General features: G+C 41.8%; 1 protein-coding gene across 2 annotated transcripts in view; it reads right to left on the reverse strand.

The window, feature by feature from the left end:
* The window catches only part of KLHL18 (kelch like family member 18), a 61728-nt gene that overhangs the window by 8084 nt on the left and 41352 nt on the right, over window positions 1–12292 (reverse strand). The window contains exons 5-8 of one of the 2 annotated variants that reach the window (XM_077129499.1): window positions 9193–9353; window positions 7602–7738; window positions 5841–6063; window positions 571–675 (exon numbers count right to left, since the gene is read on the reverse strand). In XM_077129499.1, the coding sequence (XP_076985614.1) occupies window positions 571–675; window positions 5841–6063; window positions 7602–7738; window positions 9193–9353 (626 nt within the window). Of the gene's footprint in view, window positions 1–570; window positions 676–5840; window positions 6079–7601; window positions 7739–9192; window positions 9354–12292 lie in introns of both variants that reach the window. The other variant, XM_077129498.1, reaches the window with a different exon arrangement.

Raw genomic sequence — 12292 nt, forward strand, 5'->3', positions numbered from 1 at the left:
GCTCAGCAGGAAAAAATGCTTGCCTGTCATGCTAGAGGACCTGGGTTCGATTCCTGCTGCCTGCCCATGTTAAAAAAAAAAAAAAAATCCACCAGGTAAACAGGTTTCTTTACTCCAGAATTTCTCAAAGCCATTATAATGTTACTGTCTATTACGGAAAAACAAAAACTGTGGTGGAATAGTTGTCATTTCCCAAGATTATCTGACCATGTTTTTCTTTTTTCCTCCCAAATCATATCCTACTCACTTTAGAAAATGCTGTTCATCTGTTTATCCCCTCTCCTCTACATTTCCACTTAAATGGTCTGATTTAGCTAAGTAGAACAGACCATTATACAAATAAATGTTTCCAAGTATCTAGGTAGTCTTTTTGTTTTTAAAATTCATTTACTCATCCATTCATTTAACCAGTGGTTCTTAAATAGTTCTTATATGCAAGGTACTATGGGGGCTGAAAAGAAGGGTCAGATATTCTCTACTCTTGAGAAGCTTATATAAAAAGTTGCAGTGTTAATTTTTCATATTTTCTGTTTAAATCCAAGTTGACCCAGGGGAAGTTGGAGTCCTTACTTGTCTGTTTCGGGTGAGTAGGTCTCCACGGAGTTGAGGGAAGAGTTGCCATCATAGCCCCCACAGACGTAGATCTGTCCATCCAGCACTACTGTCCCCATGGCACTGAAACAGACAGAGCCAACAGAGGCTGTCATCCCAGATGGGCCTCAGACTTCCTGGGCTCTGATGCTCCCTCATGCTCCCTGAGAAATAAACCTAATCATCAACACATCTTTCTAGAATGGTATGTGACTAAGGAAAGCAAAATTGAGACGACATGCTGTCCTGTGATTCCTCTTGCACTGTATCCCCAATAAGTCCCAGCTTACCTCCTCTTGCTCCTTCTCAGTTACTGTCTGTCTGAAATGCTCATGTCCCACTGCCATACTGAGCAACCAATTTACCCTCAATTCTTTTCCCCCCTCCTCCTCAAAAAGCCATCCAGGCTCCCTCCGCAAGAATTACTCGCCAATCCCACATTCTCAGAGTGGCTTCTTTATCACAGCACTTGCTACAGTCACTCACTCAACAGATATCAACAGTTTAGAGTGCTGAGCAAGCCAAAGTCCCTGACAACCAGGCACTTATATTCTGGTACCATGGGGTACTGGGGATCTGTGTGCCACCTCTTAACTAGTGGGGATCTCCTAGAAGGCAGAGACTGAGAGCTCTTAGTGTGATATTTTATAGATAATAGGTCCTCAACACATGTTTATTATATTATCCCATTATTTTACCACTTAATGCACCAAAAAGTTTGACAGAATGTTTTCATTACATATCTGGCCCTCCATGGCCTCTAATTTGTCTTAGTGGGCAACGCTACAGCTCCCACTGTTGTGTACTTACTATATGGGTCAGGTACTCTACACTTGCTATTTTCAACCCTCACCACACCCTATGTGCTGATTTGAAACTGTTATATACCCCAGAAAAGCCTTGTACTTTTACTCCATTCTTGTGGGGACAGATCTGTTGTTGGGTAGGACCTTTTGACTAAATTGCTTCCATGGACATGTGATCTACTCAGTTCGAGGTGGGTCTTAATCTGCTTACTGGAGTCCTCGATGAGGAGAATAAAAGGCAGAAAACAGAGTGAGAGAGCTCAGGGCTGATAGAGAGAGCAGTGTGATGGGAGATACTAAGCTAAGAGATGAAATCCAGTTTGCCCAAGAGAAGCTAAGAGAAGACCCACAGATACTTAGAGAAAGAAAACACCCCAGGAGAGGCCAGAAGGACCCACAGGAGCTGAGAGAGCCATTCTGAAACCAACCCAGGAGAGAAGGGTCAGCAGACATTGCTATATGCCTTCTCATGTGACAGAGAAACCCTGGATATGGTCGGCCTTTCTTGAGTGTAGGCACCCTCTTGTTGATATCTTAATTTGGACATTTTCATGGCCTTAGAACTATAAATGTACAACTTTATAAATCTCCTTTATAAAAGCCAATCTATATCTGGTATACTGCATTCTAGCAGCTTTAGTAAACTGAAACATCCTGCAAGGAAGGAAGTATCAGCATCACACTGTACAGATGAAAAGCTGTGGCCAGCAAGGCTGAGCTTTGTCTTCAAGACTGCCCAGTAAAAGTTTGCCTCCAATTTAAATGTAGACAGGTCTGGCTCTCATGTTATTCACATGCTAAGCTCTCCTAATATCAAAGACCTAAGATTTTGATGTAAGTCATACAATCTTCCATTCTACATAATGCCTAAAGAGAAGTTAAAACCTTGTGTCTGATGTTTCTTTTATCTACCTTATGGACAGATGTGTAAAACATATGGATTAAAAATAAATAAATAATGGGGGAACAAATGTTAAAATAAATTTAGTAGACTGAAATGCTAGTGATCAATGAAAGGGAGGGGTAAGGGATATGGTATGTATGTTTTTTTTCTGTCTTCTTTTTCTTTCTTTTTCTGAATTGATGCAAATGTTCTAAGAAATGATCATGATGATGAATATACAAATGTGCATACTGTATGTTGATTGGTTTTATTGATAAACATTTAAAAAAAGAGAGGAGAAGTTAAAAATGAATGCCCACACCCATCAGGATGGCTATTAAAATAAGAGAAAATAATAAGCGTGGGTGAGGATGCAATAGGAACCCTTACACATTGCTGGTAGCACTGTAAAATGGTGCAGCCACTATGGAAATCAGTTTGGCAGTTCCTCAGAAAGATGAAAATAGAGTTACATTATGACCCAGCAATCCCACCTATAGGTATAATGCCTACAAGAACTGAAAGCAGGGACTCGAACAGATCTTTGCATATTGATGTTTAGTACAGCATTATTCATAATTGACAAAATGTAGTAGTAGTCCAAATGTGGGAAGATGAATAGTAAACAAAATGTGGTATCTCCCTACAACTAAATATTATTCAGCCATAAAAAAGGAATGAAGTTCTGATATACATGACAACATGGATGAACCTTAAGGACATCATATTGAGTGAAGCAAGCTAGACACAAAAAAACAAATATTGTCTTGCTTATATGAAATACTTAAAAGGAAATTTCATGAAGACAAATAGTAGATTATAAATTACCAGGGGTCAGGGGCAAGGGACTACTGAGAGGGAGTTATTGGTTCATGGGCACAGTTTCTGTTTGAGGTGATGAAAAAGCTGGGGCAGCAGCTATTGGTGATGGTAGCACAATATTGTGAATATAACTAATAACTGAACTGTACACTTGAAAGTGGTAATATGAGAAATTTTGAGTTTTTACATATGTTACTAAAATAAAAAGTTTAAAAAAAAAAAGAATGCCAAACTGATTTTCACTGCTTTCAAACCTGATGCTGGAGAAGATTAAAAATGAATCTTGGCAAAAATACAACAAAAATAAAAACAAACAAAAAAAGAATCTTGGTGGGGGAATATATGAGAACTGTGCATTTTTTGCAGGATTTTTCTATAAACTTATAACTGCTCTAATAAAATTTCTTTGGTGGGAAGAGGTGAGGGAGAAAAAAAAATGAGTCTGGGTATGTAACCAACAAGAAAATAAAATACATCAGGTGTACTGCCACCTTGTAAGCATACACAGCAAATACAGTTTTGAAGAGCATCCATCTGTGAGCTCGTCTGATCCCCACAACGTCCCTTTGAGAGAAATGGCAATAGTGTCCCTGAACCAACCTTAAAGAGGAAGGAAACTTACCCCAGGCAAAGAGGGAGGAAATCTACCCTAGGCAAGGGCTGTGGGAAGATCATCAATTTATTAGACATGGTCACTATTTTTCAGATGCAGATATAAGATAAAAATATAAAAATTAAGTAATAATAAAGGTGTGAAACAACAATATGAGAAAGAATCAAGAGATGTCACAAAACTGTATGAGACTATCACATAAGAAATAAAGTCAAGTGTGAAGAGATACAGGAAAAAGTGATCAATGTGGACTAGAATAGTTCAGTATGAAAAAGCTTCATGGAGGTGGTCTGGAAGACTCAAGGAGAGGGGACAGGAAGAGACAATAGTAAGGAGGTTGTCACCAACCTTCAAGACAGCCAGCCATGTGGGAAGTAAGGTGAGAAGTGACTAAGAACATTTTGGGGGAGCCTATAATTTAAAGGGGAGGAAACGGAGCTGGGCCTAAGCTACTAATAACAGGGCATTAACCACTGTGAGAGAAAACATACCCAGAGGACGTTCCTCTGAAACAACACTCCAAACCCAATGCCATCAAAGCAAGTGGCCCCCAGCAAGCATACAAGGAAGGACAACTGATTGCAGTCAAAACAAGGAAGCCAGGAATAAAAGCAAGGAACAGGGTTGGGGATATAGAGCAATGAGTCATTTGATGCCACAGAAAGCTGCAAAGTATCCAAGGAACAGGAAGTGAGGAAGCACTAAGGTGGGAGTGGTGGGAGGAAAGAACCATGAGAAGATGAGCTCAAGGGTTTTGTATGGAGTAGATTCCTCTGAAACAAAACCCACTTTGATCCTTTGTGAATCTAGTCTTACCGGCACAAAGGCAGATTCTTCCCAGCCCCACCGCCACATACAACACTGCAGAATGTGGAAAATTTCTATTATGGTCATTACACTTTTATGTGGCAAAGGACTTCCACACTAACTTTTCTTCCTCATTATTCTGAACAGTTACTTGATTTTCTTTTTTTGTGGTAACCTTATCTTACAAAAGAGGATCCCAAGCATGGTCAGGTGAGGGGGCTGTGAGACTAGTGTGCAGATCACAGAATTACAAAGCAGAAAGGTTCTTGAAGAGCATCTGGGTCCAGTGGTTTTCAAATCCTCTGCCTTTTGAAAATTCACATACTTTTTTTTTCTCTAAAGTTGGGCATATGTCAAGATAAACACACAACAGAGATAGTAACAGAACTGTTTTGTTAAGTGGGTAGGGGGCTTGGTATCCTGTACTCTTGGGCTGTTTTCTACCTAAGTTAGTCCTCTGAAGAGAAACATTAGAGTGCCATCTGAAACCACTGATCTGGTGCAGCCTTGCTGGGGCAGAAGGATGGAAGAATTCGCCTAGTTAAACCCCAGCTGCTGCACTGGTCTCCTGCTCCAAAGCTCACACCGCCTGAGGAAATCACGTGTTTGAAAAAAGGAAAGATACCACCTGTCAGGTTTGCACTAAGAGGGCTAAATGGAGGAACTGTTTAGATGTTCTTTAATTCCACCTATTCAGGAACATAAGCAGGCAAATATTAAGTGACATACAAACTTAGTCTGTCTTGCAAATACCTATGTGTTTGCTCTATGCCCAGGGAGAAAGTGCAGTGACCGAAGTAAAGAATGTTGTTTTGGTTCATATAATCCCTGAGCAATGAAGGTGCTTATGTGGCTGGGACCATGAAGGAAAGAAAGTCCAAAAAACAAAAAATTTCACAAACAACCCATCTTGGGTTTTCTTTCATCTCTAATAAAGTTAAAGCCTCCCTACTCTTCTGGTTTCAATTTTAACCCCTCCACTTCTGTAAAATCTTCCAGACATTCCAGATCAGTTTGTCTCTCTTTGAATCTCCTATAATACACATTTTCAGTCCTTATCTGGCACTTAAATAACAATACAACGTAGTACACATGTCCATGTCTCATCTCCTAAATCCTCAAATATCAAGGCAGGTATTTTACTATTAAGCAGATGGGGGCTGGCTCCCTGGAATTACTGGGTGTGGCTGGCCTGGCTGTAGGGAATTCCCAGGCCAAAGGTTGAATAATACTTTATCATGTGGCCCGGCTTGTCTACACAGCGCTCCCCAGATACTCAGTGTGTATGTTTGGGATGCACAAATGGCTTCCAAAATACCTTCTCTTGCTATTCATGCTCCCCACTCTGGTCCACGTGTCTGTCTCCGGGTTGTAGACCTCCACAGTGCTGAGCCGCAGCTGGCCGTCGTAGCCCCCGATGGCATAGAGAAGCCCATTCACCACAGCCACACCAACACGGCTGCGAGCTGTTGTCATGGGATGGCACTTCTCCCAGTGATTGGCGATGGGGTCGAACACTTCCACCACATTCAGGGAATCACCTGCATAAAAATTTGCTACTCAAATTAAAACAAATGAGACCACACGTTTAGATCACACCTATTGGGCACTGATTATAAGGAATATTTGACTTGATTCTATCAGCTCTTCCGACAGAATTAGTCAAACCAAAAGCACTCAGTAAGAATTTTTAGCCATCATAACTTCAAACTAAATTTGAGTTGGAATAGGAGGCATTAATGTCTAAAATGGGGCAGTTTTCAGTTATAACCAGATACTCCACTGCTTAGAGCAAAAGATTAAGGACTATTCATAACAGGCCTACTATTTCCCTAATGCAGGAGACATGCCTGAGGAAAGGGCATAGGCTCCAATGCAGATTCTCATTTACTATGTATGCCCTTTGGCAAGCAGCTTTGTGTCCTTGAGCCTCTGTTCTCTAATATCTATTGCAAAGTTGCTGTGAGGATTAAATTACATAGTAGATAAAACACCTAGCATTTCTCTGGAATATAATAAGTACTTAGTAAATAGTCGTTGTCATAGCAAGGAATAATATTAATTTTGACCCTACCTTTTTCATCAGGTTTTTGTGAGATCAAATGAGATAATTCCCCACCCCCATTTTAGTCTACTTTGGGCACTGATCAGCACTCATCATGCTTTATTTTTACTTAATTGAAGACCTTACTTTTCTAGGTTAACCAGCAGCAGAGATTAGAATCCACCCTGCTTTCTTCCTGGCCTAATATTCTATTGCTCCACATTACCCTCTCCACATACCATCAACTAAAACAAAACTGCCCAGGACCGCCCCCCAACTCCCCCACCTCCATACAAACCTGAATAGACACTGGAAGGACACTGAAGATGTCAACTTCCTGTGCCATTGTACTGCAAGGATTCAGGTGTCCACATTACCCTCTCTACTAAAACTCAACTGCCCTGGAATGGTGTCTGGGGCAGGGAGGAGGGCAAAGGGCCCCACAAAGCTTTCCTGAAAACCTCATTGTATGATACAAGAGTGCCAATATACCACATGATTTATAAAACGTGTGTGTCACCAAGATGGGGATGAAGAATAAAAAGTATTATTGATAGTGGCAGATCCTGTGTATTTGGAGAACCTTCCTTCTGATGGTGACATTCTCACAGTTTAACCCCAGATATTCATATGACAATGTGACTAGCCTGATAGTGGCACGGGGTCTCAGAGTGTATGCTATCCAGAGTAGGAGTAACTGCTGTAAGCCAGTGCAATGCTCGGAAAAGAATGCTGGCTCAGGAGCCAGGACTGCTGAGTCCTAGTCCTTTCTCTGCCAAAATCAACTTGTGTGAACACATGGCAAGTCTGGGGTTTCAACTTTCCCTTTTATAAAGTAAGGGGGTGGGGAGTGGATCTCAAGTATCTTTAAAGGCCCCTCTGGATGTTGTATTCTGATTCAATGGTGTTAAAATCTGACATGCTCTAACTGCAGACCAATCAAGGCACTGCAGACCAATCAAGGCACTAGAAGGGCCAAGTGAGGTGTTTGGTGGAGTCCAAGACAGGGCTTTACAAAGGGGAGATGCAAGATACCTGCTGAGTTGAGGCCCCCCACAGCGTAGATAAGTCCAGCAATGGATGTACAGCAGCGGGGCCGAGTTCTGAAAGCTGGCAGGTGGGGCCGGCGTTCTGGCATGAGGTGATAGTCTTTTGCTTCATCCACCAGGTCCCTGGAATGAGGTGTAAGATGCTGGGATAGAAGGTATCCTCCCAACTTGGTCCATATTTGTACTGTCCAAGTCTTGGCTCCCACTCTCCAAATGTAGCAGGAACCTGGGAGGAAAAGCTTCTGGAAGGTTTGGTCTCAAAGAATCCAAGTAGGTTCTAGGAAAGCCACACATGGCTGCTGAGATATGTTCAAAATTGGAGGGACAAGACAAGCAGAGCCCATCTTAGCTAGTGGAATCAGAATATCTATTCTTTAACAACACAAACTAGGACTGAGAAAAAACAGAGTGGTGGCTAAAAGAGCTGGACTTGAGGAGGTCTGCAAAGCAGACTGCATCCTGTCTCCACTTAGATCCAGCCCTCCCTTTCCATCCCTATGACTGGACTGCCCTATGCTCATACCTTGTAGCCTTGTAGTTAACCATCTTTCCCCTGGACTGTAGCAGCAGCAGCTAACAGTTTCTTACTGATTTCCCTGCCTCCAGCCCTGCTTCCTCTATTCTACCCTTCACACTATAGTCTGAGCTGTCTGCTTTTCTAAATGCAGATTCACCATGTTGCTCTCTTTTAAGAACTTTTGATAGCTACCCATTCTCTACACAATAAAGTTCAAAGCGTGCTTGAGGCTGCTCATCAAGGGTCTCAGTTACTTCCAGCCACACCTCCACCCCTTCCTGACACACACACCTCCACACTGTTTGCACTGAGCTACTGAATTCTCCTGAACCAGCTACTCCCAATCAGGGATAGGAAAATGAAGGAGAAAGCCAAATATGTGTCAAATTGTGTCAGAGAAGGGAAAATAGCATTTGATTGCTGTGAATATGACAAGTAAAGTGAAGGAGGAAGAATAATTTTCTCCAATGATCTTTTTCAAAAATCCTCCTATAGAGCTGCCATCTTCTGAATTAGTTTGGTGGTACCCTCTGTTATAGTATCACTGATTTACTCTGGGTAAAAATTCTGTATGCTGGTAAACATATTGTTCCCTTTACCTATCACCATGGATGCAGAGCTTACATCCACCTGAGATCAGGAAACTGACCGGTACTTACTGAAGAAGGTGAGGAGCCCCAGGAAGTCACATTTGTACCACCAAGTCAGCTGCTGGTATAGATAGGGTCAGGGCAAGCAGAACGTACAGATGCTTGGAGGTTCATAAATAGTGCAATGGATGAAGATACTAGAAAATCCTCAAATGACTGAGGGGAAGAAAGGCCTTTCTGCCTTAATGCTCCTTTGTGGCATATTTTCCTGCCCAAGGTGCAAGATTTGGGGTCTTAAGAATTCTCCCAGGTTCTAGAGAGAGAGAGCAGGCCGATCAGTATGCCATGAATTAGAATGACCACTCCAAATCCTTCCTCCACTGAGCTGGAGCAGAAGTGGCTTAAATTGACAAGTTCTTTTCTTTGCCCAGACCCTCAGCATTGTCCTGTGCAGGTCCATCTTTGCTCACCTGCATTTGTGGCAGCAGCGCACCAGATCATCCTGCTGTACTCTGTCGGACAGGAACTGGGGCCGGCAGAGAGGCAGGCGGATATTGGACAGCAACTCAGGCAGGCAGGATGCCCTCTGCTCCCGGTCATATCGGACCCAGGCCAATGCAGCTTCAAAGACCTGCCAAGACAGAGTGGACACTGGCTGATGGCAGCAACTCCTCCCAATCAGAGGTCACACCCCTGCACTTTCTAATCACAAACCCTCCCTACTTCCTATGAGGCAGTCCCTTGGACCCATCAATCTTGTCTCTTATTTGTCTTCTGAATCCACTACTTTCTGCTTCTCCAGATAACTAGTTTGGTCCAATCTCTTGAAACAAAAGCCAAGGTCACTGTAACAGCTTCCTGGACTTCATTATGATGGCCTAATGAAAACTCATCAATGGTTCCTTTCCATTTCTGCATCTTAACAAAATGTTTATTTTCCTTCCCACTGCTCCTGTACCCCACCTCCACTGAAACCTCCTTTATCACCCTTCACTCTCCTCAGATTGGGCTCTTCCCCCCCATTCACACTGCCCCCTTCACCTAGAATATCCTCCCAACCTCTCCTCTTCAAACTCACTCCTCTCTTTAAGGCCTGGCTTAGGAGCCTCATTCCCCAAGAGACCACAAGGGTATCTCCTAACACCTTTCAGCCTTACAGAATGCATCATTCAAATAAATGTGAGCTGCCCCAAGTCATATCAACTAGTGGAAGAGGTAGGGTCAGAACTTCTCCCTCAGGATGAAGCTCTCTTCTCTAAATCACAGCATCCATACTGTTTGAGCTCAGGGTACACTTTTCTATTGGTCCCTAATATTCAGGAGTGTGGGCTCTTCAGACATTAAGGAAATTTGCTGAATTGGAATTGAAATCCCAACAGCTTGCCTCCTGCACACTGGGACTCCTCCAGCAGAGCCACACAGTTTCACGATTCTTTATTTCTAATATCTAAGCTGCTCTGCTTGGATTTTGTTAGACTTCTCAATTGACCAAACAAGCAAAGGCCTTGCAGCAGTACTGTTCCTCGTGCCTGTAGGACTACGTCCAAACTTCTCACCCTCACATTCAACACTCTCCAATGCCCAGCCCTTGCCACCTTTACCCTAAATCACATTACTTGCTATCCTTTTAAGATAACTTGCACCTCATCTTTATTGTTCAGAAAAAAAATGGTCTGTGCTCCTCTCTGGCTACTGATGCCCTATACTCTCGTTTAAGTTTTCCATGACCATCCCAAGATGACCTCTGTCCTTAGAGGGCACATATGGCCATCCAAACCTTGCATTACCAATAGCTCATCCCTTCCATTGTACTAGTTATCTGACTCTGACCTCCAATCTTTCCAGTTCAGTAACAGACTCCAATTAGCCTTTGACCTCCCTCTTTCCCACGGAACATCATTCTCAGGTCCTGCATATCTCCCTGCCTCTCTCTCATCCAGCTTAGGGTCCATGGACTATTATGCAGGTGCCCTTAACTTTCATGCCATGACTGGATCTCCCTCAATTATACTTGCTTGGAAAAAAAATCTGTACCTGATAATGCCTTTAAATTTTGTTCCTACTCTGCACTTGCACCAGAAGAGCTGAACATAGCTGACAGAGTACATAGCAGAAATGATCAGTTTGCTTTAAATTTGTGACTACTAATCTCAGGCAGCAGCTTCCTATCAAGACCTCCCCATTACCCTAGTATCGTCTACTTACTTTCTCTTTCTCCTAGAGGACTATTTCACATCATTTTTTAGCTTTCTTCAAGTTTCTAACACTCCTCCCTTATTCTCACTCTCAGTTTTCTCAGGTTTCTCTTCTGAAACTAACCAGAAAAGAAAGTCCATACGCTCTACCAGAATCTTCCTCCCAACCCTCCCTCCATCCTTGCATATGGGTGTGTGCACTAAGCTCTCCCTCCTGCCCTGGTGGCTGTGAATGGCCTGTGCTCCTATTAAAAGACACACCTCATTGAACCCTAGATCCAGTCTGCTCTCATTTACTCCAGGACATCATGCCAGCAACTATTCCCCCTTTTCTCTTGCATTACCAATTCTCACTCTTTGAGAAAATTCCCATCGGCAGTCTAATATGCTGTCATTTTTCTCATCTTAAAAAAAAAAAAAGCCCTCTTGACTTTACATTCCCCTCCATCGACTGCCCCAATGCCTTGCTCTTCTACAGAACATGAATCTTTCAAAAAGTTATCTATTCTTATACAACTCTGTGATGATATTGTGAGTTATTGATTATATAGCAAGAACGGAATGATCATATGGTAATAACGTTTGTGTTTGTATGTTGTTATGTTGAATTAAAAAAATTTACTTAAAAATAAAGTTATCTATATTGCTATTTCGAATTCACAGCAGGATAATTTCTAGTAGTAAATATTAAAAATAACCCAAATGTCCATGAATAAGGAAATGAGGGTTGATAAAAATCAATGGAATATTATTTAGATACTAAAATATATTAAAAGTTTTCATGAAAAATACATATAATAAAACAAAGCCCATGAGAGAGCTGCATACTTAAGATCTCAACTTTGTAAAAACAATTAACAGAAAACAAGATTAAAAAAGAGCAGCATTTTTCCTGTTAACCCAAAAGAACACTCAGGGCTCTATATGAGCTCCTACAAAAGGTGTATACACGTTTATTTTTCAAAACTGTAAAACCTTCAGATGGTTCCTAGGCCAGATAAGTCCTAAAACCCAGAGGTGCCAGTCTCTCCAAGAACATCAACCAATTCCATCCCCCATCCCATACTGTCAACATCCCTTTTCAACAAGAAAAAAGTTAAAATGGGCATTTTCCAAATATTCCCAAAGACTGGGAAAAGGATCAAAGGAGACAGAGGAGTTATAACAGAGAAGCTAGGATTTAAAAAATGAATATGACTACTGAATCATTTCACTGATATTTCTTTTTAGTCTGCTGTGTCTTGGAGCAACTAGAAGGAAATTGAGGAACGTAACCCATACTAAACTTTAGAATTTGTTCTACAACGACTTATTAAAAGGTACTTTGAAATTTATTGCTTTTTCAACATGCTATATTCACATACAAAAAGAACAC

Source organism: Tamandua tetradactyla, chromosome 15 (genome assembly GCF_023851605.1).
Source record: "Tamandua tetradactyla isolate mTamTet1 chromosome 15, mTamTet1.pri, whole genome shotgun sequence".
NCBI lineage: Eukaryota > Metazoa > Chordata > Mammalia > Pilosa > Myrmecophagidae > Tamandua > Tamandua tetradactyla.